We start from the raw sequence: 25,807 nt of genomic DNA, 5'->3' as shown, positions 1-25,807 counted from the left end.
ATACTTAGGACACAACAAAGGCAAACCCAACCCTTTTCCACTCAATATTTTTTGTTTCCTGAGCAGACAGAACCAGGTGTGACAGCGAGGCGACGCCCCGTTGTTTGTGTGTGATAAGAGCCAGTCCCAAATTTGTTCTTCCAGTGTTTTAACCTCTGAGACACCTCGTGGTGGAAACACTCACTGCTGGCAGTGGTTCCACATGGCCGAGAATCCATTTTACGATGGCTTGGGGCTTCCATTCTGCAGCACTTGGAAGTGGCCAAAGTCCTGCAGCCAGTACAACACCGATTCGGGGACGGAATCGATCTATGGCTCACTTTTATTTAAACACTGTAAAGCCGGGGGAAATTAATTTTCTTCCTGTCCTGTGAGGAAAGGCTGAGAGAATTGGGATTGCTCAGCCTGGAGAAGAGAAACTTCGGGGTGAACTGATTGTGGCCTTCCAGGACCTGAGAGGGCTACAGGAGAGACGGAGAGAGACTATTTCCAAGGGCCTGGAGCAACAGGACAAGGGGGAATGGCTTCAAATTGCCAGAGTTAGATGGATACTGGGAAGAAATCCTTCCCTGTGAGGGTGGTATGCCCCTGGCACAGGTTGGCTGCCGCATCCCTGGAAGTGTTCCCTTCCATCCCAAACCATTCCATGGTTCCACGATCCTACGAAGAACAAAGCCAGCCTTTGACTTTTATGAGACCAATAATGTTATATCACAGCATTGCACCAGTTATGGTGTCTGTGGCAAATAATGTATGACTTTGGTCTGGGTTTCACACGTGGGGTTTGGTTTTGGTTCTCCACACCCGAAAGTGAATGTGAAACATCCCTCAGAGGTCAAGAGTTTGATGGAGTGAAAACGCCATAAAAACATCATGTTGGGGTCTTCTTGTGTATCCAGCATGGCACCACTGAAACCAGGGACACTAAAGAGATGGAATGGACTTTGGCCGGTTTTCTGTGTTAGAGCATGGAATATTTAGACCGTAACGACTATGGAATTGTACAGCTGCTTTATTTTTTCAACTGAGAGTGCGCCGTGTAGGTTTTGAGGGAATTGGCACTCACTTTTTATCAGCACCAAGACATGCCCTGCATTCCCAGGGTGTCTGGAAGCCGTGGATTGCTTTTCACAGCTCAATTTTGGTTCAATTTTGGTGCTCCCTTGCCCGCCTTTTCACACAAAACAGTGTGAGTGTAGCCCTCTTCATTTGTGCTGGGGTTTCATTACCACCCTTGAATGCATAAATCGGATATTTTTTATCTCAAATTGGCTCTCAAAGCGGAGCGAAGGCTCTGGCCGCGCCGAAGCAGCGAACTATAACTGAAAACGCGTTTTTTTGACGCTTTTCCAGCCTTTTTTCAGCCGTGGCTGAAAGAGCCCTGAGGGCCCGGGGGGCGGTGCCGGGCCGCGGGCCCCGCCTAACTGATAGCCGAGCCAGCCAATCACAGCCCGCGCTTTCCACCGTGACTCCGCCTCTCTCTGCTCAAACCACCCAATCAGCGCGCGGGAAGTTAACGGCCCGTCCCGTGCCAACGTCGGTGGTCAAACGCGCCAATGGGCACAGGGCAGGTTCGTTACCAATGAGATCAGAGAGTTAGTGGAGCAGCGACACGCTATTACCGAATCCGCCTGTCGGTCATCGCCGCCGGGGCCGGCGGTTGGCTGCTGGGGACCAGGGGGAGGTTTCCGGGGGCGGGGACACTATATTAGGGGCGGACAAAGGCGGCGGCGAGGCCGTTCAGCCCGCCGCCATTTTGCGTAGCGGGTGTTGAGCGGCAGCGGCCGGAGCGCGCTCTCTGCTCTTCTCCTCCTCCCTCCGCTCCATCATGTCGCGGGATCGCTTCCGTAGCCGTGGCGGCGGCGGCGGCGGCTTCCACCGGCGCGGCGGTGGCGGCGGCCGCGGCGGCCCCAACCACGATTTCCGCTCGCCGCCGCCCGGCATGGGCATGGGGCAGAACCGCGGCCCCATGGCGGGCGGCCCGCAGGGCCCGGGCGGCCCGCCGGGCGGTGGCCCGAAGCCCGAACCGCCGAAGCCGCCCACGTCCACCTCTGCTCCGCCTTCTTCGTCCTCTTCAGCCGCCTCCACCACGGCAGGACCCACTGGCAGCCAGGCAGGAGCGCCTCCATCCTCCGCGCTGCCCGCAGGGCAGCAGCAACAGCAGCAGCCGCCGGTGTCGGCGCCCTCCTCGACTCCCTCCGGCCCGCAGCCGCAGTCCAAGCCCAGCCCGAGCCCCACGCCGGCCGGCGGCCCTAAGAAAGGGCAAGGACAGTCTCCTGGCGGCGGCCCCAAGGGGCCGGGCGGCCCGCAGCAGGGGCCTCACAAGGGCGGACCAGGGCACCGCGGCGGGCCTGGCGGGGAGCCACGGGGCCGCGGGCAGCAGCACCAGGGCCAGCAGAGCCTCGGGGCGCAGCAGGGCTCGGCGGAGAGGAGCGAGAAGCTCTCGGACGAGGTGAGTCGCGGCCCCCCCCCCACGCGCCTCCCTCAGGCACAAGATGGCGGCGGCTCCGCGCCCCCGCGCCGCCATCTTGAGGGGAGGAGCAGGCGGGGGGCGGTGGCGGGTCCCGGACGGGCCCGGGGCTTTAGTTTGTGTCCCGGCGCTGTGGTTTGTGTCCCCTGGGTGCCCGGGAGGTCCCGGAGCTGTGGTTTGTGTCCGCTCGCAGTTCTCCCGGGCGGTCCCAGGGCTATGGTTTGTGTCCGCTCGCAGTTCTCCCGGGCGGTCCCAGGGCTGTGGTTTGTGTTCCCTCACGGTTCTCCGGGGCGGTCCCAGGGCTGTGGTTCGTGTCCCCTCGCGGTTCTCCGGGGTCCCCGGCGCTCCCCGCAGATAGATGGTGCAGCGCGTAGTGATGGCTCGAACGCTCTGCTTCTTTGTAGGGGTTTAAAGCGAACCTCTCCCTCCTGAGGCGGCCTGGGGAGAAGACTTACACACAGCGCTGCAGGTTGTTTGTTGGGAATTTGCCCGCTGATATCACAGACGAAGACTTTAAAAGACTATTCGCCAAATATGGGGAGCCAGGAGAGGTTTTTATCAACAAGGGAAAAGGCTTTGGATTCATTAAATTGGTAGGCGCTCATGCTGTGTGTCCGTCCGTTTAATTCTCGCGAATTAGTGATGTAGAACCTAGTCCTCTAAACGCGGGTTTTAAACTTCCCCCAGGAATCTCGGGCTCTTGCAGAGATCGCGAAGGCGGAGTTGGACGATACCCCGATGCGGGGCCGGCAGCTCCGCGTTCGCTTTGCCACACACGCCGCTGCCCTGTCGGTGCGGAACCTCTCGCCCTACGTGTCCAACGAGTTGCTGGAGGAAGCTTTTTCCCAGTTCGGTCCGGTGGAAAGAGCTGTTGTGATTGTAGATGATCGAGGTAGATCAACAGGAAAAGGCATTGTTGAGTTCGCATCAAAGCCAGCTGCCAGGAAAGCCTTTGAACGGTGTACTGAGGGGGTGTTTTTGTTGACAACGTAAGTACTTCCCCAGGATTATCGTTTTAAGTTGAGTAGAGATTGTAGGCTTCTAGTTTTTCAGAGTGGAAGTTCTTACAGAGAAGTAAAATGAGTGTTTTCTGTTCAGCACTCCCAGGCCAGTTATTGTGGAACCATTGGAACAATTGGATGATGAAGATGGTCTTCCAGAAAAGCTTGCTCAGAAGAATCCGATGTATCAAAAGTAGGCACTGTCTTTTGTTATAAACAGGATATAGGTGATGTTTTATGTAGTATTGTCCCAGGCTCTGAGGGGGATGGAGTAATTTTTGAGAAACAGGCTTTGAATTTTGAGATGTATTGCCAGTTCTCTTTTTTTTTTTGTTCGTATTTTTGTATAAAGTAACATACTGATTCGTTTAGTATGCTCGTTACACAAGCAGTTTTCTACATTGTGTCATGAAGAAATAGAAGCCCAGTAACAGATGGTTTTGGTGTGTGGAGAAACTCTTGAAAACCAGACTTGAACTGTTTTATCCTATTGTTGAGAACCGTCATCTCCCTCAAGGCATGTCTTGTGTTGATGATCCCATGGGGAACTTGGAAATTGGTTTTCATGCTTTGAAACGAGAAATGAAGTAAAATTTTAACTCATTCCATGATTAATAGAAACTTGCTGCCTGTGGATTTACCTTATGTGCTGACCATTGCCATAAAGGAATGTTAAAGAGTCTAGAGGAGTCTTTTCCAAAGTAGCAGTTTTAGGTTAGAATCTGTATATTAAACCTGTTTGTTGTAGAATTGTTGTATTTTCCCAGATCACAGAAGGGAGAGCAGGGAGGGAGATCCAGTCAGTCTTGTTTGGCAGAGAAAGTTGTGAAAATTCTTGCTTTGATCAAAAACTGTAAGTGGTTTAGAGGCAGCTTTGAAAAGAATGTGGATTAATGCAACGTTCCTAAAATGTTGAAGTACTTATATATTGTTAATGTATGGGAAGCTTTGAACTTTCATGATTTTGTGTCATTAATTACTGAATGTTAGACTCCAGTTTCTTTATATGACAGAATAAACTGTTGGCCCTCAGGGATTTTGAGAACTATTTAAGTGAAAGTGAAGGCTGTTATTTGCCTTTGACACACAGTGCTTTGGCACTGGAAAAATCCACTTCTCTGTGTGCTGCTGCTCTGAGTGGCTGTGCCTGTTGGGGCAAAGGCCTGTCTTGTTTGAGGATTTTGCACCTGGAATTGCCAGCAGTGGAGAGTGTAAAGACAGTTAAGAAAGAGATAAACAAGTGGTAGCACTCTAAAGATTTGCCTGGATGTGATAGTGCAGGATTCTCTGTATCTGCTGTGATAATAATTCGTGGGAAATGCTGCTGTTTAAGCGTGTAAAGTGCTGCACTCCCATCACAGCGAGTTCTCTGTCCCATAATTGTCAGGTATTTTCAGGGCTCCCTTGATGTTCCCTGATAATTCAGTTATTCTGCTCGTGATCTTGTATTGACCTTGAGTTTCCAGGTTTGCCCACTCCGAGCATTTTCCTTTCTGCAGGGAAAGAGAGACTCCTCCCCGTTTTGCTCAGCCTGGCAGTTTTGAATTTGAATATTCCCAGAGATGGAAATCTTTAGATGAAATGGAAAAACAGCAGAGAGAGCAAGTGGCAAAAAACATGAAAGATGCCAAGGACAAACTTGAAAGTGAGATGGAAGATGCTTATCACGAGCACCAGGCAAACCTCCTGCGTCAAGGTAATTGGTTCTGAATTCTGTATTTTTGCTTTAAATGCTGGGTTTAGATGCATGTCTGTTTAATGGGTTAGTGAGTAAATTTATGCTTCCTACTGTGAACTTGAGAATTTCAGAGTTAAAAAAAAGAGCAACTGGTAGGTTTTTTTATTTCAGTGGGGTATTGTTAAGAAGAGTGACATTGGAAGGTACCTGTCTGCCACAGTGCAGCTGAGGTGGATCTGATTCAAATCTGATTAGAGTCTGGCGTGATGTTGTGAAAAAGCTGCTCACAGGCTTCATTCCCGCAGACCTCATGAGGCGCCAGGAGGAGCTGAGGCGGATGGAGGAACTCCACAATCAGGAAATGCAGAAGCGCAAGGAAATTCAGCTGAGGTTGGTTCGGCTTTCATGGGATTTCAGTTACATTTATGGGTTGGTTTGGGGTTTTTTTCCATTACTTACGTATGACAGTTTCTGTTTTCCAAGAGCGCCCTCGCTGCTTCAGTGTGAATTGAACTGCAGTGTAAGTGTCTCCTCAGACATTTGGGCATTAGAGAGTTTGGTTTTGTGCTTCAGTGTAATCGTTCAGTGCCTTTGAAATTGCTGATACAAATAATGCTGGGAAATGTTAGGGTGTTGTTCCACTGCTGGGGTTTAACAGTGTGCTTTGGGGTGAGCAGGCAGGAGGAGGAGCGTCGCCGGCGAGAAGAGGAGATGATGATCCGTCAGCGGGAGATGGAAGAGCAGATGAGAAGGCAGAGGGAAGAGAATTATAGTAGAATGGGTTACATGGATCCAGTAAGTGAAATCGTGGCGGGTTTTGGGTGTCTTACCATGCTGAGGAATTCTGCTGATGTATTTTCAAGGTTGCTGTGTTTTGCTTCCTTTGGGTTTGCTACTGCACCGTGTTTGTGTAGGGGCAGTGGCAGTAGTTGGCTGTACATGTGCTTTATCTCCTGAAAAGTCTGGATTTTGGTGCTTTATTAGCCGTGCTAAAAGTTGTTTCTTCTACGCAGAGGGAGCGAGACATGAGAATGGGTGGTGCTGCCACAATGAACATGGGAGGTAAAGAATCTCTTCAGTAATTAGTTCATGTGGTTAACCTAGAAATTGTCAGAATATGATTATATATTTCTCTTTCTTAGATCCTTATGCTTCAGCAGCCCAGAAATTCCCACCTCTGGGAGGTGGTGGCGGCATAGGTTATGAAGCTAATCCAGGAGTTGGCCAAGCAGCCATGAGTGGTTCTATGATGGGAAGTGACATGGTAACGTATCCTCTGGTGGCTTTAGCTTAGCACAAGGGAATTGTGGTTGGGAATGAGTTCTCTCCAGTGTTCGGATGGATGTGGAAATGTCACTGTTAACTGCTGACTCTGGTCAGATGTTTAACACAGACTGTGGCAGTGTGTAGCACTAGAGTAGTTGTTAACCTTTATGGTAGCTTACACACTTGGAAGTTGATTGGAAGTGAATTCAAATGTGCTGTTAAGCATATTTGCAATTAACTCAGACTTCATTGGACTTTGGAAATTCTGCGTCACTGTTAGGCTTGGAAGGATTTTTTTGTAAACTCTAGAGAATCTGACAAATTTCGTTAAAGTACATAATGCAGTAGCTTTTCAGTAATTTGATGTTCTGTATTGACGGACAAGAGAGATTTTTGTTCTCCTTCCCAACGTGTAACACTGTTTCTTTGGCCCTTCCAAGCCTAGGTAGGCTGGATGCATGTTGGTCTGGGTATGCTGTTGAGTCCAGAATCTGCTCTCAGGTCTCTTTCAGCAGCAGATTGACTTAAGTGATCAGTGGTAAACAGCATATCCCTTAGTCTGTGCTGATGTTGCTGTAGAAGAGCAGAAATGCTGGGTTTTAGCTTCAGGCATGTTCCAGCCATCCTGGACTGTAGCCATTTGTGGTTCCTGTGTCCCAAAGGAATGATAGCCCGCTGTGTTCTCCCATGTTGGGTATGACACAAAGATAGAGCCTGTTAAAGCTACATCATATCCCCTGTTCTGAGGTATGTTTCCAAACTGTACTATTTTTAGCACACTACATGTGTGCCTGGGCTTGGAGGCTGCTTGGTGTTCCCACCCTGAAGCACCATGGATGTAGATTAAAGAAATGCTTAATGGGCAGGATGGGAATCTGTTGGCTTAGGTGGCAATACCAGTGTGCTCTCACCCTCCTGAAGGGGTGACACCTGCAGCACAAGCTGAACTAAATGATTTTTGGGTGGGTTTAGGCCTTGGGCTTAACATGCTGAGCTACCACAGTAGCTTCCATTTTACTTTTTTGGGGAACCATATCTTTGGAATTGTAACTTCTCAGAGCATCATTGATTCAGTAGACAGTGCCGTTGGCCTTAAGGTATCTCGATAATCTACTGATATTTAAGCAGTTCCTAAGCTTCCTGTGAGCAGTCAGGCAGTGTGTGGTGGATGCTGTGTACATTTTTCTCCTCAAAACCATGGTACAGGTGCATGTTGAACTTGTGTAATACCTGAAACGTGATCTGGTCAAAAGGGGTGACAGTGAGGTGGATTAACTGCCTGGAGTTTCTTAGGCTGGGGATCTCTGCCACACAGTGCTGTCACAGTTCCTGTGCTGATACCTTTAAACAGAATTGGAGATGAGCTTGAAGCTGCCCTGAATTAGGCAGAAATAACCTAAATAATGTTTGAAATTCCTTTCTTGGAAGGATTGACACTGACTTTCAGAAGTCAGGAATTCGAAATGTGGATTGTCAGTTGCAGATACTTTTTGTAACAAACCACCTACCATTGTTCTGTGACTCAGTAGTGGGAAACCTGGTTGAAATGAAAGTTTAAAGCTCTCTTTGACCTCATAATGTGTAAGTTCTGTAGGTTGAATGCTGATCCCACCTACTAATACAGTAACTGAACAAAGTACATGCAACTAGAGGTACTAGTAAAAATATACCTGAAGTGTCTGCTTTATTGCAGAGTAACTCAGCTGTTACACCTTGGTGTGAAACCTTTCAGTGCTGTGAAGTTGTGACTTTCCCAAGAGCTTGTGGTGAAGGTGGGGTGGGAAGGGAGGTACTGCCTGGATGCACACCCCTCTGTGCATAGCTCTAACTGGACACACTGAGCGCTTGGAACACTTTTTGCATCTGATGCAGCAGCAGCTCTGGAGTATGTGGGGTTTGAACAAGTGCCAGTCTCTGCTCGAGCAGTTGTGGTGGTTTAGGAAAAGCACTGGTCAGTAGCTTTTTTCACTTTTTTTTTTTTTTTCCCTTCTTGCAATGCAGTAGTGCTCACAATGAGTTCTGGTACTGCCTAAAGCCTCTGCAGTTTAGTCAGCAGACCGTAGTCTTAACCCCATCTTGAAAAGCTCATGGTCTCTAGACAGCACATGCCAGTCCTGGTGAGTAGGCATTCTGTTACATTTGATGAATGTCAGCTCCTGCTTCAGCCAACCGGAGCTGCCTTCTCTGATTAGGCTTATTTGGAAACAGTGATGTAATCTGAGCTTTTACTGCACTAAAGGTGAGAAGTTTGCAAGCTATTTGCATTAACTTGGTTGAAAAATTTTGCTAGAGCTCATTTGGAAAAGTTGTTAATTCACATCTGCACTAATGCTTACATTTCTAGCACTGCAGGGAGGATCTGTTCTTTGTAACAGATGTATGAGAATGCATCAAGTGGGAACATACCTCAAGGCATGTATTACAATAAACTAATTTTTAAATTACCCTTTTTTCCTTTCTATGTTCCCGGTACCTGTGGATCGACTCAATGGTGATTGTATCGACGAACCTTGACTACGGAACCTTCTAAAAATATATACTTAACACACATGGACATCAACTACCTATAATGAACTGTTAATTCTGTTCCAATAGCGTCCTGAACGCTTTGGGCAGGGAGGTGCGGGGCCCGTGGGTGGCCAGGGTCCCAGAGGAATGGGGCCTGGAACACCAGCAGGATATGGTAGAGGGAGAGAAGAATATGAAGCCCCAAACAAAAAGCCCCGATTTTAGATGTGACCTGTAGTTTCATTCCAGTTTGTTTTTTGTCTGTCTTGTTTAGACACCAACTTCTTAATTCTTGCATTTTAGTAAGAAAGCTACGTTTTTATGGATGTTAGAAACTTACTGACCTAATATTTGTAAGTGGTCTGTTTGGGCGAGTACAATTTAATTATGTAATGCAGTGTTTCAAAATCAAATTTAGCTGTTTTTTTGATGTATAACGTCCCTAACTTGATGGCAGTGTACCTTGTGCCACTGAATTCCCAAAGTGTACCAACCTTTTTTTTACTGTGCTTCAAATAAATAGAAAACTAAATGTAGTAACTCTTCTTGCCAGTCGTGGTTAAACAATTGAGGCTGAATCCCACACGTGCTGCAGTAACCCGAGAGCCTTGAGTCGAGGTTGGACTAGACCAGGGTGTGGAACTGCAGCGAAGAGTGAGATCTCTTCCCACAATGCCTCTCTAGCTAAAGATTGGGTTAAATTGTAGCCGAACTTTGCAGTAGATGCAGATTTTTTTGAGCAGTCGTTGTGCTGCAAATAAGGAAGCAAATGGAAACCTTGCAAGTGCTGTAAGATACAATATTTAAAGCTCCACTGCAAGCAGCATAGTAACAAATTCCATATTTTAGCTACGGCTGACGGGTGGTGGGATGGTAGCACTTGCCACCCTGGTAGTCACTGCTTGGAATCTTTTAAAAACTTAAAGCAGAAGACTAGCAATGGTTATTTTAAAATAAATTCATAGAATGCCTTGCATTGGCTGACTTCCTAACTAAAGGATTGTTAATGTGATATTTATATGCTCTTAAGCTGTCTTGAGATCACAGGATCTGGCCTTTGCTCAGTGTTGTAAACCTGCCTGAAATTGCTTGGCAAAAAGACCAGAAGTGTTACTCGAGTGATTAAGGTTAACTTGCTTATGTCCTCATGCTAACAGTGGACTAATTTGCCTAGTTCAGAGTACAATCATTTGTATTATGGGGACTGCAGGAACTATTCCTAAATCGTGTAGCTGGTGGGCAAATCCTAAAATCCTGTATGTAAAACACAGCAATCAGCTTGCTTGCATGATGGTTATCACTCTTTTATTATTGATGTTTGGAGATAATGCTTCAAAAGTAGTATCTGAATCTGGAGTTCAAGAGTTAATACTACACAGTGCAAATAAACTCCCTTTAAGGTTCTCTTTGTAGAAGATCTGATGAATTCGTTAGCTCGCTGTTCATTGTATTAAGCCCCAGAAGAATTTCAGAGCATTCTGGACTCATTGGTAAGGTAGTTGCTTTGCTTATTATTACACTGTACCAGGTGAGCTGGGAACATGACTTCCCAGTGTCAAATTACCTGAGTGTTAATGCAGGACACATCAACCTGCTTGGCACAGAGTCTGTAAACTTAGCTTGGCTGTACCTTCACACGATCCCCAGCCACCAGTGTTCTGTGAGTAGCTTTAATCTTGCCAATATCTTTCCATTCCTTGTGCTAAGCATTGGCTAATTCTAAATTCTACGCTAAATTTTCTCTGTGGTTAAAACTTTAGTGTCAGATTGCAGTATTTTAGAGTGAAGATGGCTGATCCCTCTTGAAGTACTGTTACCCCTTAAATGACAAGTAGCAAGTTGGGAAATACTGATACAGGTAACGCTGACTGGGAACATGAAGCTCACTAAAGACTGACTGAGCTTGTTTGGTGAACACTTCTTAGTTACCCAGAAAAGTTTGGGGGTTGATAACATGCTACAACAATGAATTGCTCTTCAGGAAATTCCAAATTGCCAGTTCCTAAACTGCAGACCAATTACTTGGGAGTCCTTGTATTGGATAGTTCACAGAGGAGCAGTTTGGATGCAATTTGAGCTATTGAAGCAGTTTGAAACAATGTGTTTGCTGGAGGGTGTTCGTGGGACACCCACAGAAGCTGAAGGTGTCCGAGGTGGGGAATTCTGAACGTGAACATTAAATTAATTTTTTCAGTTTATTTTTCAGATTACATGTCATTCTTTATTAAAAGAGATGCTGGTGCATATCCTAAAGTATGTTCTTTTGTAGTTCTGTAACTTGGAAGAGTGAAGGATGCTGCTGTCCTTGTACCTTACAGAGCTTGTCTTTGGGTACCCCTGTTTTGTACGTAAGCTACCGTTGTTAGGTATTAAAATAGCTGAGTTGCAAAACCATGATTAGTAAATATTTTGAAAGATTTGGCGGTTTTCAAAACATCTGAAAGTTTGGTTAAATCTGGCTTTGTTGTAGCTGCATAAGCAGAATTTCTAAAACAAGTTCTGCTTTGAGTTGCATGTACTAAACAGGCATATGATGAATTAGCCAACTTCATTTAAAGACCTTTTAAAAGTGGTGTCTTAAAAGCTGGCAAACATGTCAACTTTCAAATCTGGTAAAGTTACTAAATGTGGGAGGCGAGAAAGTGATGTTCCTTTGATCTGTTCCTATGAGGTTTTGGACTTTTTTCATAAACTCAGATTTATATAATGGAATCTTTAAAACCATTCAGAAAAGTGGTTTGCTGGACAGACCTGTTTTTGGATGGTCTGGATCGCATAACACATTTTTGTACTGGACTTGGAGGACATTGGCTGTTGCAATTTAGTTTGTTTTATCAAAATTGAGCCCATTTTGACATTTAGAGCTCTAAAAACTGCAGCAAGTAGAAACTGGTATCGTTATACATATATCTTTGCACTTTCTCAGAAATGAATACAGAATAATCTTAACTTTCTGGTGTAGACACATTACACGAATCATTTATACAGCTGATGAGAAACTGAAACTGCTTTTGAGATTTTGTGGTATTTTTGTGGTAGACAAATTCTTGGCTTCTCCTTGGCAACCATTTACTGTGGCAGCAAGTTCTTGCTGGAGTTTTGAGACTGCAATTTACACTTTAAAAACTAGTGGCCTGCTACATAACTGCACTTAGCCAGCATTTCTGCAGTTCATAACTGTGAGGAACGTAGTACCACAAATGGCAATGGACATTAGGACCCGGATGTAGTATTCCTGCTTGCTCCGAGATTCTCATTGCCGACTGCGTCCAGGTAGGTAACAAGCAATATAATATAACTTGGTGACTTTCTATGTAATCTTATACTGTGGGTATTCTGACATCACACTTCTGACTGTGGAATTACAGTGCAGCACTCCATACCTGTACGTTGAGCTTGCATCAAAGCTGTGTGGTTTTGGGTTTTGAAGCTTTGTCTCGTTCAGAGGCAACGAGCAACTTACTGTGGTTCTTAGCTGAGGATTTCCAGACCCGATTCCTCTGTGCATACGACTCGGCTTGGGTGGATTTTTCTTAGTTCCGATGTAACGAAGATACTCTTAGCTGAGCACTGTGGGGAAGAGGGACTGTGATCTTGGACTCACTCGACTAGTCGACTAGGTGCTCTCAGTGCCTAGAAAAGAACTCGTTTAAACTTTCTGTAGTGACCAAGTGGCCCATCTGCAGCTCCTCCCTGTGTAGAGTCTTGGCTCGGTAGGAATGTGTTAATAACCGCTGCTCTTGCCTCGTGTGCGCTGTGTGAGTCACCTCAAACTCCTGGTACAGGCAGCTCTGACACTGATCTGGAATATTTTTGAGAACATAAATGAGTGCTTGAATTAATATCCCATGAATAGTTTCATAAAGCTTATATTGGACTTTGCAGTTGTCTTTATTTTAGCCTTTGATTGACAAGCCTGATACATTCCTGTGCTTTAATTGACAGCGATGAGATTCTGTTACTTCTGCCTGGTAGAGTCATCCCAGTAGTGTAATGCTCAATTTCATTTTTCATCAGTCTTGGGGATGTAATTCTAAACTCTTCATTACTACAACTACTGACTGCAGTGTTCCAGGATTAACATGCTTACCTTGCCAGACATCCAGACATGCTGATCTCCAGCTCTTTTGCATTATTCTTGAACCTGAATTTCAAGGTCCCTTGTTCCTTCATGTAGTCTGGCTCTTGTCTGATACTCAGTTTATTTCACAGGTGTTGTAATGTGTTTTCCCACTTGTTCTGCAAAGTTTTGCTTTGCATACTTGTTTCTGGTATTATTGTCACTTTTGGACCCTTCTGTGTTACCTTCCAGGCAGGACTCTTGCTGGTGAACAGGGATCTGCTGGACAGCCTTGCCCTCTGCTGTAGCCACCTTTCCATGTTCCACTGGACACTTGAAGTAGCAGCTGCACCTTGAGATCATGACAACAGGTCTTTGGTTACACCCCAGTGAGTGTAGCCAACACCAGCTGGTCACACAGTGACACCTTGTCACAAAGTCAGTCTAACTTTCTGTGATGGCTTACCTTTACCTGTGACTGGGATCCACTCCGTGATTGCTCACCCTTACTTGGAACTGGGATCCAGTAGAAAACCTGCTGGCAGCCAGCGTGCTGTCCTGTAGCAAAACTGAATTAGTGATCTTAAACCAGTGCTCAGATCTGACTTCAGTTTTTCTATTATCCAGTTCTGGATACTTGACTTTCAGGAATGTCATGGAGGGGTTACTGGCACATCTGCCTCGTTCTATGTACTTGAACTTAGCACGTTTTTGACACTCTTGGAGCGAGCAATTTGTGACTGAACCGTGGGCTCAGACCAGCTCTGGCTGCAGTAATGAAACTTGGTGTGGTAGCAAACTTTAAATAGTCATGTCTGCTCTAAGTCAGTCTGTAACAAGTGGGTACAAGGAATGCCATTCAAGTGCTTGCATTGTGTTTCATCTTGGTTTTATCTGTGTGTGAAAAACACTTTTTCTCAAAAGCTTACCTGAAGCTCAGAAGTGTGGTGTCAGAATACATTGTACTGCTAGGCCCTCCGAGCAGACCTGGTGCTGGCAGGAGAGCACAGCACAGCGTGGATGGGGCTTTACTGTAACATTAAGCATACAAAGTGTTGATTTGCTTGCAGTTCTCCCCATAGCTAAACACTGAGGCCTGTGAGTAGTTTAGGACTCGAGCAGTAATGGGGTTGCATGTCTCTGTTAATCATTGCCAGCTGCAGTGACATGATCAGGAAGGCCAGTGTTCTGTTCCATTATGTTCAGTGAGGCTGAGCATGTTGGGAAGGATTCATCCAAGTATAGTGCTCTGGGGAATCACTTGGCTTCTTCCACTACTAGCAACTTTGGAATCAGCTAATTAGCTTCAGATTTTTTTCTCTCTCCATACCAGCTAGTGGGGCTGTTAAATAGCTGCTGCCTGGCAAAGGAAAAAACGGGAGGATTGGCCTTCTCCCCGCTGTGTCATTGCTGCTAGGTAATGATTGACACGTTAGGACTTGGCTGTGCAATCCCGCAGTGGTCTGTGAATACCCCATCTCTCTACATGTTGCTTCTGAACACCAGTACTGAAGAGCTAACTGGGGAGGGCTGGGAGGAGCGTGGCCAGTAGGGCATCTGCAGTGTTTAAAGGATGCACAAAGATATAGTATCCCTTATGCATGGGGTTTGTTGCTATGGCAGAGAAAACAATATGTGCATAACTCTCCTGCTCCTGAGGGCCATGAGAAAACCCAGGTGGTGGGTTGGACACTAATCCTGAACTTGTCCCTGCCTGGTCAGATCACGCCGTGCCCAAGGTGTGATCTGCTTCCCAGCTGGAGCTGTACAGAGCCTTGGACCACATCCCCAGCTCTCACCATTGCAGGCTGCCCTCAGCTGTAGTAAAGGGGGGGTCTTGAGAAGGGAAGAACCTTGCTGAGGATAAAAGCAGTGACAGTGCCAATCTTAGTGTCTGCCTTTGGCTTCTGAAGCACTTGTAGGACTGTTGAACCCAAGGGCTCCTACAGTCCAGGGCCACTGCACTCCCTCATGAAGGGGAATAGAGGGCATTGCTGCAGGACACAAATAGGGTCAAATAGTTGAAGTAGCTGACAAAATTAATGCCTTCACATAAGGGATAATATACCTCTGGCTGCAATCAAACCTCACTGTGCTCAGATGGGGGGTTATGGTTTGTGCTCACACAAGGTGCAGTTCTTCAGGCAACTACCTGCATATTCCTTCAGCTCTTGATGAGTGTTAAGGCCAGCCTATTTCTGCCCCTTATTCTTCCACTTAATGGTTTGGAATAACTGATAAATTACCCCTCATAACTAATCAGTCCATGTATCTTAAACCCTTATTTTTAAGTTAGTTTTGAAATGGTCCAGATTTGCTGTGTATGACTCTAATAACTTCAGTTGTTATCCTTTAGGTGAAGATGAAAGCTGAGTGACACCGGAGTGCTCATCCATGGGAAGTAAGTACCACTTTTGTTCTGCATGGATAAAATAATAAAGGTTTCTGGACACTTGATGTTCAGTCACTGAGTACCTTTGAATTGGGGACTACTGAGAAGTTGGAAAGAGTGAATAAATTAAATGTGTAGGGTAGAACTTAGTGCCTGCTGTCGTGCCGTGGGCTTGAGCACCCTGACTCCATCTGGGTTTCATATCTTGACAGCAGCAGTTAAAAATACCTCTCTAGACGTGGGTTTGTACAAAAGATTTCAAAATCACTGTGGGTATAATAACTTGGGAATGTTTTTGCAGTCGAGGAGTCGAGCATGAGCACATCCAGCACGGTGCCCAGTGGCGTGTGGAGGGACCAAGGGAACAGGTGGACAAGTAAGTAGTTGTTGTCCTTACACTGTTGTGAGAGTTTGATATCCCATCACCCTGTGGTGGGTTATGTAGTTCCTGCCTGAAAATCGTGATTAATCTCAATTTTATATAAAGTTTCGGAATCTTGCTTCTGTAGTGCCAAAATGTCACCATTGTCTGAGGCCTTTCAGCCCTGCAGCAGCAAATAAACTCTGTCCTCTTGAGAGCTGCAGGTGCTCAAACAAGAAATGACCATTCCTGCACTCAGGCTACAGAGAATGGGGTGGGTGATTGTCAGCATGGAAAAAGGAGAACAGAGCAGCTGCTTCTCACATGTTAAACCAACTAAACCTTGTGTAAAAAGCTACTTGGCTGAAATATTTTAACACTGAACTTTAAAAATAACCTGGAGTATAAATCAGCATGTACAGGAGCACAAGCAAATAGCAATTCAGGGAAATAAACCGACTTGCAGAGCTGGAATTTATGACATTTTCCCTCTAATTTGCCACTAAACTACAAGGGGGAACTTTAGATATTTAAAATGCTGTGTGAGGAGCAACATGCTGAGTACCTTCCCTCAGAAGTCACAGGTAAGTAACAGCTCAGATGCACAACTGAACCTGTAAGAGGTGAAGCCAGTGGGATTCAGTGGGTGCACTCCTGTAGAATCCTGTGTGGTTTGTCACTGCTGCTCTTGGCCCTGGCATAGGAAAACACACAAAGCCGTTTCAGATCTTAGAAACGTGAATTCTCTTCCTTTAATCTCAGATCTGATGTGAGAAAATTCTAGATAATGTTTGGCAAGCACGTGGCCTGTTGTGATGCTGATTCCGTGTCATGACATGTAATTTCTGCTGGTGTTTTCAGTCTTTCTGATAATATGCTTTGTACTTGCAGAAGGAGAAGTCTGATTGCAGTGAAGAGGAGCCAGGAAGATACAAATCTTAAAAATAAAACATTTTACTATTTTTATAAATGGCTTCTGTTTTATTCCAGTGTATTCAGTGAGTAAGCAGTCTGTCCAGTGTGGTATGGCTGGGTCTGAGAAACAAATTTCTGGATGTTTCACCCATTCCTTATCCCCATTTTGAGTCTTGTGTAGTTCTGTGTGATAGAATTCCAAATGTTAACCTGTGCCTGATTGGTTTTTAATAGCTTTCTTGGTGATGACTCTAGTAATTAAGGCTGAGATGCCAAAGTTAAGAGTTAAGTGCTGGGTTTAGCTCTTGCAGCACAAATTGCCCCGGTTCGTGTTGCTTCACCTGATGCTTTGACAGCTGTACTGTGCACATACGAGGTTCATGCTGTCACTCATTAAATACCATCTTTTGTTTAAATCTGTTAGTGTGTTAAAATACACCAGTGGTAAGCTGTGCTCATTGTAGCTGGGTCTCCTCCTGCAGTGGCATGAGGAGTCGTGAACGCTTTGCCAGTTTAGAGCAAAATAAATTGAATTTCATGCGGCAGTGACGTGAGACACTTGAGGTGTCTGGGTGCCTGGGGGTGCTTTAGGAGCTGCTGCTGTTCTCTCTCAGGCAAACAGGTGCTGGGGAAGGGCAAACTGAGGTGTTCCACTGTGACTTTAGGATTGTCTGGGTCCTGAAAAGGCCTCGGTGAGGTTTGTGGTTCCTCAGTAGCTGTGCTGCAGGGGCTGGGCTTTGGTGTCTTTGTTTCCACAGCTACTGCAGCTTGTGCAGCCTTTTTTCCCTTCAAATTCTGTTATTTTCCAGTAACTTGTCCTCATTTCCACTGTTGCAGCACTGGCTGCTTCCTGTGTGAGACTGTTCCAGCATTCCATGTGCGAACTTCACCTCAACTCCCTTTATGAGCAAACCACAGGCTGTCCTGTAGGGAGGGACAGGGGATGGCTTTTCCCCGGTGCTGGTGGTGGCTGTTACTACCCCTTGGGTTATTGTCCTTTGGCTGGTGAAGCCAATCACCTGCTTCTGTAATTAAGTAGCTCCTGTAATTAATAAAAAATCAGAGGCTGAGAGCAGGTACACTTGAACAATATCCTGGGAGCAGTGACAGATGCCCTGATGCCCCAGCCCTGTGGGTCTGCTGAGCTGCTGCAATCCTTTGTTCAGGGTTTGGTCTTGATTTTTTTTTTTTTTTTTTAAATTCCTTTTCTCCCAAGGAGCTTTCCAAGCCACCACGGGCTGGAGCCTGCCCTGGCCTGTCACTGTCTGTCATTCCACACGTGCCAGCTGGAGCAGGGAGAGCTCCAAACCATGGCACGCAGCTCCTTGGCCGCGGCTCTCCCAGCTGAGCTGGGGAATCGTGTGCTGCCAGGAGTAAAAATAGTCACTGCCCCTGCTCGCTGTCGAAGCGGTGCCTGTGGCAGCCCCTGCCCGGCGCTGGCTGAGCGGGGTCGCTGCGGGTCCAGCCCGGCCGTGCTCCCCGTCCCCCCTCGCTGCTTCCTGGGGCCTGGAAAACGCTTCCCGCTCTCATGACTTACTGGCATTAAAGAAATATTTCCACTTGAGTTGCACACACGTCAGTGCCCGCGGCTCCCCCGGGCCCCTCGCCAAGGCCGGGCTGCCTTTCCCGGGAGCTCGGTGCTGGCGCAGGCGGTGACGCAGGACCGGGGAGCGCGGGGGCCACCCCGGCACCCCAAACCGGCCTCGCTTGTGCTGCTGCCTCCTCACCCGGCTGCTGCCTGGCCCCGGAGCCATGGGCAGCACTGTCCGTGCCCTGTGTGACCCCCAGAGCCACGGGCAGCAACTGTCCCTGCCCTGCCTGTCCCCTCGCATCCCTGGCCGGCGGGTGCTGCCGTGGATCACCACGTGGAGCCCACCCAGCTGTAGGATTTCGGGTGGGGTTTTTTTCTTCTCTTTCCCATCTTTTTTGTCCCTCCCCCGTTCTGTTTTGGTGGGAAAATGGTGCTGCTGGGGGGGGGGGGGTGAAGCTGCAGATCTGAGCACCTCCTTCCCCGGCAGCACCCCGGGGCTGGGGGGGCCGTGTCTGTGCGGGGCTGGGGCCGGAGCCGGAGCCGGAGCCGGTCCTTCCCCGGGGCCGGTCCATCCCCGCGGCCGGTCCATCCCCGCGGCCGGTCCTTCCCCGGGGCCGGTCCATCCCCGGGGCCGGTCCTTCCCCGCGGCCGATCCATCCCCGCGGCCGGTCCTTCCCCGGGGCCGGGCCGCTCCGCCCCGCTCCGCCCCCGGGCCCGCCCGTCCCGCCATGGCGGCGGCCTTCACCGCCCTCCGCGTCCTGCTCGGGCTCTTCTTCCTCCTGACCGGCGTCCTGAAGCTCTCGGACCGGCTCTCGGCCGACCTGCACCGGCACATGGTGAGCGAGGGGGCGAGGGGGGCGCAGGGCCGGCCCCGGGGGGAATGAGCAGATTGGGGTGGAGGGTTGAGCCGCTTGGGGTGCAGGACCGAGCCCTTGGGGGGAGTGAGTAAATTGGGGTGTGGAGCTGAGCCTTGGGCGAGAATGAGCAGGTTGGGGTGCAGGGCTGAGCCCCGTGGAGCGTGGGACTGGCCCCCTCAGGGTGCAGGGCTGAGTCACTTGTGGTGCGGGGCTGACTCGTTTAGGGTGCAAGGTTCATCCCCTTGGGGTGCAGGGCAGAGCAGAGCAAAGCAAACCCCCTGGAGGGGCTGTAGCCCCCAGCCCCAGGCTCAGGGCTGCCCCGCTCCCCTCCCACCCTTCCCAGGCGTCAGAGTTCGTGCGCTTTGCCAAGGTGTTTCCCCTGAAGGAGTTGGGGTTCGTGCCGGAGCCGGGCGGGTACCTGGCGGCCGTGGGCTGGGTGGAGGCGACGGCCGGGCTGCTGCTGGCACTCGGGCCCCAACTGCTGCAGGAGATCAGCAACTTCGTCCTCAGTGTCGTCATGATCGGTGAGAGCCAGCGGGCACCCGCCACCCCACACGGGGTCTCGGGGGATCCTCGGCTGGGGACCCCCATTCCCACGCTCCGCTCCTCGCCCAGGTGCCATCTACACACTGCTGGCACTGCGGGAGCCGCTGGCCATGTGTGCCCCGGCCACCCTCTGCCTCGGCCTCCTCCTGCTGCTCAACATCCGCGGGTACCCGGCTGCCCCCCGGCCCAAGTTCGAGTGACCGGAGGCGGGAAGGACGGACGGCTCGGACGGCAGGAAGCGATGCCTGTGTGATGTTTTCAGGGATGGCATCGCTTCCTGCGAGGTAACTTGCTGCTGAGGCCCAGTGTGTCCTCTCCTGCCTCTGCCAGGGACCCTGGTGCTGGTTGTCCCCACGCTGTGGGCTGGTGCTGTGGGCTGGTGGCCGTGGCACCACTGTGACACTGCCGTGGCACCACCGCCGCTCCGGCAGCTCCGTTGCTAAACTTGCACAAGGTGTCTGGCTCTTCCCGGCGTTTGGCCACGCCGAGCAGGGGCTGGCTCTGCTCTCCTGGGGGCTTTCGTATTTTGGAATAAACCCTCTTGTTTTTCATGTTTTGCCTTCCTGTTTATTTCTGCCTCCCCCCCCCGTGCTGAGCTGCGGTGGCTGAAGGGACCTCCTGGGGCTGGAGGCCTCAGTCCCCAGGAGCAGTGCCTGCAGAGAAGGCCTGAGGACATGTGGGAGCTGGTGGCAGCTGGTGTGGAGACAGAGGGACAGCGGGGAGAGCCTGTGTGGGGGTGGGACCCCCCCAGCTGCCTGGAGCCACCCAGCAATGTGCCAGGCCACTTGCTGCACATCCAGGGTGTGACAGCAGCACCACAACCCCCAGACAGTGTGCCTGGGCAGCCACATGGTTTTGGGGATCTTGCTCCTACAAGATGACTCTGCCATCCCAGATGGGCATGAACCCCAAGATCACATCTGAACCCAGCACATCTCCTGGCACATGGGCTGGGATGGCTGTGGGGGGAGACTGGGATGAGCACAGGGGGTACAACACCCCTGCACCCCCAGCAGGACCTGAACCACCTTTGGTGTCCCAAAGGAACACCCACAAATTTCAGGGCCACACAAAGCAGTGAATTGGGTGCTCACAGAGCTTGCTCCCCCTAAATCCAGCTTTGAAGCCAACAAAAGCACCAAGAGCTGGGAGGAGGCAGATTCCTGCTTTGATCCCTTCAGGGCATCCCCTCTTCCCCCAGCTGCCGGGTGCAGAAACTTGACCCTCCACTGCTTTCATCCGGGCGTGGGTGGGAGCAGGGCCCTGGGAAATGGTATTGGCTGTGGCTGGGGGCACACAGGGGGTCAGCAGTCCTGGCCACCCCCACATGCCCCCAGCCCCGGCAGCCGGCGCGGGGGGTCTTAGCGTGGCTCCAGCAGGGAATCCCCCATTACATACACACACAGGTGCTCTCCCACTCCAGCTGCTGTTCCACAGGGGGGCTTGGAATGGTGGGGGGGAGGTCAGGCAGCCCCTGCCTCCCCCAGTGCTTAAAGACTTCCCCAGCCCGGCTGGATCAGACAGTGAGGAGCAGCCGGAGGGGACGCAGCCTCTCCAGCCCGACCTGGTGGGGTGAGTAACCATCGTGGGGTGGGTGACATGGAGCATCCCCGGTGCTAACGGTGGGGGAAGGAGAAGGAAAAGGGGACAACTGAGGGATCCAGGGGCCCTCAGGGGTCCAACTGAGGCCCCAAATCCCCCCCCAGGCTCAGCAGCTCACACCCTCCATGCCTCGGCCCGGTGCTGGGTGCTGCGTGTGCCGAATCCGGCCCTGCCATGCTGGAAAACACCGGCTGGTGACTCAGTGCTGTCGGCGAGGTGTGGGCAGGCGGTGATGGGAGGTGAAATAGCTGCAGCCCTGGATACAGCCACTGCGGCACAACGTGGTTTCCCATGGCTAGAACTGGAGGCAAACCTACCCGTGCAGGGCTGGGGGGCTGCTGGCCCCATGCTCCTACCTCCTATCCGTGCCTGGGTCTCCACTCTGGTGCACCCTGAGCCAGTGGGTGACTTCCTGGGGGGGTTTGGGGTGCTGGGAGAGGGCTGGGGTGGGTGGCCCTACAGGCACGTGCTGTGTGGGAGGTGTTAAGCCCCGCAGCTGCTGGCTGGAGCCAGCACAGCACCCCCGGGTGCCTCTGGCCGCGGCTCTGTCCCTCAGACATGGTGCAGCTGCGCCTGCCGCTCCCTGGGGAGCCCTGGCTGGGCGGCTGATGGCAACCTCTGGGCTCCCTCGTGGCGTGGGGAGACATAGCTGGGGTCTCCTCATCTCCTGTGAGGTCTGAGCCCCTCCAGCATTCTAATGGGGGCTCTGCTTCTGGCGCCCAGCAGTACTGCAGGTGCCAGCCACAGAGGTGTCCTGTGCGAGTCAACACCCCTTCCCTGTCCCCGAGGGCTGTGCCACTGACTGTTCCCTGCCTTTGCAGGAGCCCAGGATGAACAGCTCGGCACCAGGGCTGCTGCCGACGGGACACGCCGGCGAGTGCCTGCCCAGTGACCCGGTGCTGTTCGTGCTGGTACCCGTCGTCTACTGCCTGGTGCTGTGTGTGGGGCTGCCGGGCAACCTGGTGGCCTTGCTGGTCTTCCTACAGAGCGGCAAGGTGAGGAAGGCCATCCGCATCTACCTCATCAACCTCACGCTGGCCGACATCCTCTTCAACCTCACGCTGCCCCTCTGGATCCACTACTACCTGTCCGGGGGGGACTGGCTGCTGTCGGAGGCCGCCTGTCGCCTGGCGGGGGCCGCCTATTACCTGGCGACCTACAGCGCCGTCACCTTCATGGCGCTCATCAGCTTCAACCGGTTCTGCGCGGTGCGGGCGGCGCGGCGGGCGCTGCCGCTCACGGGGCCCCGCGGCGCCGCGCTGGCCTGCGCCCTGGCCTGGCTGCTGGGGCTGGGCTGCGCCGTGCCCACCCTGGCCGCCCGCCAGACCTTCCCCGCCCGCGCCGGGGCCACCGCCTGCTTCGAGCAGCACGGGCGGCACCGCGCCTACGCCTACGCCATGGTGGGCTTCTTCGGCGCCGCCTTCCTGGTGGTGCTGGGCACCTACGCCTCCATCGCCCGGGCGCTCTCGGCGCCCGCCGCCGCCGCCTCGCCGGGCTCCCACCGGCAGCAGGCGCGCGCCATGGTGCTGGGCATGCTGCTGGTCTTCGTGGTCTGCGTGGCCCCCTACCACCTGACGCTGGCCCCCTGGGTGGGCAGCCGGCCCCCCGCGCCGCCCTGCGGGCCCCCCGACACCCTGGACATGCTGCACGCGCTGAGCGTGGCCCTGCTCAGCCTCAACAGCTGCCTGGACCCCCTCGTCTACTGCTTCTCCATCCGGCGCTTCCGCGCCGACCTGGGCCGGACCCTGCGCAAGATCGGCCGGTGCCTCCCGCTGCCCCCGCCGGGCCCCCCCGGGCCTGTGCCTGCCACCCGTGTGTCCTCCTTCACCTCCTCGTAGCGAGGTGGGCACCGGGGACCTGCCCCCGGCTGCCCTGGTGCCACAGTCCCGGTGGGATGGGATCCCTGGGACCGGGCCAGGGATGGGGAGCAGCGTGGGGGGAGCTCTGACTTCAGGCACCCTCTTCCTCCTCCCACCCCGCTCTGTTCTCTGCACATTTCCACGTGCCCACAGTTTCTGCTCACGCACGGATCCTGCCTCTGCGCCACAGGCACTGGGAGGGGGGGCACTGGCTCTGGGAGAGGGGCTCGCCCAGCGAGGGGGGCTGTGCCATGGTGGGATGTGAGGAGACAGGACTGGGAGGGATGCCCAGGGGTTGCTGTCCTTTCCCGGGGATCTCCATCCCGCAGGGACAAGCATGACCAAAGAGCCCTGTGACATGAGCTGGGCTGTCCGGGAGCTTCCTGGGCAGGGCTGTTTGGGGTCCCGCAGCCGGTCCCATCCTGCAGCGCTCCTGAGCCTCGCACCCGTGTCCCTCCTGCTCTCGACTAGGATTAAAAACGAATAAGCCAAAGGCTTCCCTGGTCTCTCTGCTGCGGGTGCCCGTTCCACGCATCGAGCAGCTCCTGGGGCCCGGGGAGGGCTGGGCGCGGGGCAGCCCCTGGCCCCCCATCCGAGCCCCGCTCCTGCGGCAGGACCCTGTGCCAGGGCGGCTCTTGCACCGGGGGCTGAGCCCCGCGCCCCCTGCCCCATCCCCTGCCCTGCCCGCGAGTGGGTGGCCCCGGTGGGCGCATCTTGGCCCCAGCCCCGCGCCCGCCGCCCCCTCCCTGCGAGCCCCGGCGCTGCGGGGGCGGAGGAGCGGCTGCGGGGCCGTGGGCGGCTGCGGGGGCGGGAGATGGTGTTTTCCCAGCCCTGGCTCGTTCTGCTGCCAGCACGGCCCCGCTCCCGCTGCTGCACCGACGGGAGCGCGGGTGCTGTGCAGCCACGCGGGGTCTGGGCATGGTGGGGGGCCAGGGTGCATCGGCTGCCCCCGAACCGGGGGGTCTCGCTCCCCCAGCACAGGGCTCCTCTCCAGCACGCTCCCACCCACCGGTGCACGGAAGGAAGCGTGAGGCACCGGGCAGGAGGAGATGGGCTGCCTGGGCACTGCTGGCACGGGACAGGCAGGGTGGCAGCGGGCAGTGGGACGGGTGGGTGATGCTGTGCCTTTGGGTAGTGGGTTATTAAGGGCCACCTAGTTGCCAGTGGGAGGTGAAGGTGTGGGGCAAGGCCAGACCCCCATGAGGATCATGCATTGTCATGACCCAGGCAGACCCCAGCCCAGTTAACCCAGTGTGGGCCCACGGGGTGTCTGTGGTGCCCGTGGTGCCCGGGCACTTTGCTCTGGCCCCATGGGCAGGGCTGGATGGAGCAGGTCTCCATGTGCTGCAGTGCTGCTTCTCAGCAGAGCTGGGACACGTCCCAGGGTGCCTCTGCTCTGCACCCGGCCCCGGGTAGCCGCCTTCGACCACCCTGTTCTTCCCCTTTTGAAGTTCATATTAAATTTTAATCCTTTTATATAACTGCTGAGGGAGGGGGCAGAGCTCTGCTCCCCGTGTGCAGCAGGAGCAGCCGTGTCAGCAGTGCAGGGTGCTGCAGGGCCTGGGGGTGTCTGCGACTGGGGGGGCAGCAGGACTTCTGGGGGGCTCTCTGCGTGCCAGGAATGGGGGCTGCCCAAGCTCTGGCTCTGGCAGGGTGTCCTGTTCAGGGGGAAGGCCTGGGGACATGGCCAGCCTGGCCAAGGATCACAGCGCTGGGGCATGGACACAACTGCCTAAAAATCCATGCAGGGCACATGCCCGGGCCGTGTCCTCCCACACGCCGGGCAGGGGCTCCCACATGGGGTGCCAGGGGGTTCCAGGGCCAGCACGGCACCAGGACAGGGCATGTGCCACCGCGCTGCTCCTGCCACCACGCAGCAAGGCGTTACCCAGGTTATTGTTCCTGCACTTCCAGCCCACGCACGCCGTAATTATTATTATTATAATTATTATCAAATTACAGGGTGTGGTGCCAGGGGCTCGGCGGGCAGGCGGCCCCCGGTCTGCTGGGGGAAGGCTGGGCCCCCGGGGTTCTACCCTGCCCAGGGCTGGCCCAGCACCCCGGGGCTATGCTGGCACCCCGAAATTGTCCTTGTACCCCAGGGTTATCCTGGCACCTCAGGGCTATCCTGGAACCCTGGGGCTGTCCTGGCACCTCGAGGCTATCGCAGCACCCCAGGGATATCCTGACACCCCAGGGCTGTCCCAGCACCCCATCCCCTCCCAGGCAGGTTTCGTGGCCACGGGCAGGGGTGGGTGACAGTCCCTGGGTGCCCCCGCCGTCCCGGGGTGCCCCAGGGGATACCCGCGGCTGGATCCCCCCTGTCCCGGTGCCAGCCCGGCTCGGCGGGGCAGAGCCCACCCCGCACACCCTCCGCCGGCAGCTCCCCGGCCCCACGCGCGGCTCCCCCCGTTCCCCCCCCACCCCCGGGGGTCCCGGGGGCGCCGGGAGGCGGCGGCAGAGCCGCACCGGAGCCATTTTGCGCCGCCGCCGCCCGCTCTGGCTCCCGGGGAAAATCCACCGCCGTGTCTTGGCGCTGCCGCGGCGGCCCCGCTCCGCTCCCGCCGCTCCGCGCCCGCCCGCGCTGCACTGCGGGGCCGCCGCCACTCGCATGCTGCCGCCCGCGGGGCGCCGGCCCGGGCCGAGCCGGGACCAGCCGAGCCCAACCGAGCCGGGCCGGGACCAGCCGGGCCGGGGGCGGCCGAGCCGGGCCGTCGAGGAGCCGCCCGGGAGCCGCCGGAGGATGTAGGCGGCGGGAGCG

General features: G+C 53.0%; 3 protein-coding genes across 6 annotated transcripts; all 3 read left to right on the top strand.

The window, feature by feature from the left end:
• Positions 1-1,545: 1,545 nt before the first annotated feature.
• On the top strand, positions 1,546-16,706 carry SFPQ (splicing factor proline and glutamine rich). 4 transcript variants are annotated; one of them, XM_051774511.1, is made up of 12 exons: positions 1,547-2,452; positions 2,875-3,063; positions 3,158-3,459; positions 3,569-3,664; positions 4,971-5,167; positions 5,455-5,539; positions 5,827-5,944; positions 6,163-6,211; positions 6,292-6,413; positions 15,340-15,384; positions 15,677-15,751; positions 16,628-16,706. In XM_051774511.1, exons 1-10 carry the CDS (start codon positions 1,829-1,831, stop codon positions 15,358-15,360), a joined length of 1,803 nt encoding a protein of 600 aa, XP_051630471.1. In that variant the 5' UTR covers positions 1,547-1,828; the 3' UTR covers positions 15,361-15,384; positions 15,677-15,751; positions 16,628-16,706. The 4 variants fall into 4 exon arrangements, with proteins under 4 accessions (XP_051630470.1, XP_051630471.1, XP_051630473.1 ...); XM_051774513.1 differs by lacking the exons at positions 15,340-15,384; positions 15,677-15,751; positions 16,628-16,706 and adding exons at positions 8,417-8,532; positions 9,011-9,127; XM_051774510.1 differs by lacking the exons at positions 15,340-15,384; positions 15,677-15,751; positions 16,628-16,706 and adding an exon at positions 9,011-10,338 and having other exon boundaries at positions 1,546-2,452.
• A 2,184-nt stretch (positions 16,707-18,890) lies between these two features.
• Positions 18,891-20,136, top strand: TMEM35B (transmembrane protein 35B). The gene is made up of 3 exons (XM_051774491.1): positions 18,891-19,018; positions 19,383-19,563; positions 19,655-20,136. Exons 1-3 carry the CDS (start codon positions 18,911-18,913, stop codon positions 19,783-19,785), a joined length of 420 nt encoding a protein of 139 aa, XP_051630451.1. The 5' UTR covers positions 18,891-18,910; the 3' UTR covers positions 19,786-20,136.
• Positions 20,137-22,017: 1,881 nt separating this feature from the next.
• On the top strand, positions 22,018-23,146 carry LOC127464261 (platelet-activating factor receptor-like). Its single transcript, XM_051774502.1, has one exon. The coding sequence runs from the start codon at positions 22,018-22,020 to the stop codon at positions 23,023-23,025; it is 1,008 nt and encodes a 335-aa protein (XP_051630462.1). The 3' UTR covers positions 23,026-23,146.
• The last annotated feature ends 2,661 nt before the right edge of the window (positions 23,147-25,807 follow it).

Source organism: Manacus candei, unplaced genomic scaffold, assembly GCF_025592945.1.
Source record: "Manacus candei isolate 608988 ecotype Guabito, Panama unplaced genomic scaffold, ASM2559294v1 h1tg000204l, whole genome shotgun sequence".
In the NCBI taxonomy this organism is placed as follows: domain Eukaryota; kingdom Metazoa; phylum Chordata; class Aves; order Passeriformes; family Pipridae; genus Manacus; species Manacus candei.
The sequence above is the reverse complement of the archived record's forward strand: the minus strand, read 5'-3'. Positions and strand labels throughout refer to the sequence as shown.

What these genes read in the sequence shown, in the direction of transcription:
- LOC127464261 (XM_051774502.1), top strand. Translation starts at nt 22,018, where the DNA reads ATGAACAGCTCGGCACCAGGGCTGCTGCCGACGGGACACGCCGGCGAG.
- SFPQ (XM_051774510.1), top strand. Translation starts at nt 1,829, where the DNA reads ATGTCGCGGGATCGCTTCCGTAGCCGTGGCGGCGGCGGCGGCGGCTTC. An exon ending in CGCAAGGAAATTCAGCTGAG is followed by an intron (nt 5,540 to 5,826) that starts GTTGGTTCGGCT and finishes TGGGGTGAGCAG; the next exon opens with GCAGGAGGAGGAGCGTCGCC. An exon ending in CTATGATGGGAAGTGACATG is followed by an intron (nt 6,414 to 9,010) that starts GTAACGTATCCT and finishes CTGTTCCAATAG; the next exon opens with CGTCCTGAACGCTTTGGGCA.
- TMEM35B (XM_051774491.1), top strand. Translation starts at nt 18,911, where the DNA reads ATGGCGGCGGCCTTCACCGCCCTCCGCGTCCTGCTCGGGCTCTTCTTC. An exon ending in CCGACCTGCACCGGCACATG is followed by an intron (nt 19,019 to 19,382) that starts GTGAGCGAGGGG and finishes CACCCTTCCCAG; the next exon opens with GCGTCAGAGTTCGTGCGCTT. An exon ending in CCTCAGTGTCGTCATGATCG is followed by an intron (nt 19,564 to 19,654) that starts GTGAGAGCCAGC and finishes CTCCTCGCCCAG; the next exon opens with GTGCCATCTACACACTGCTG.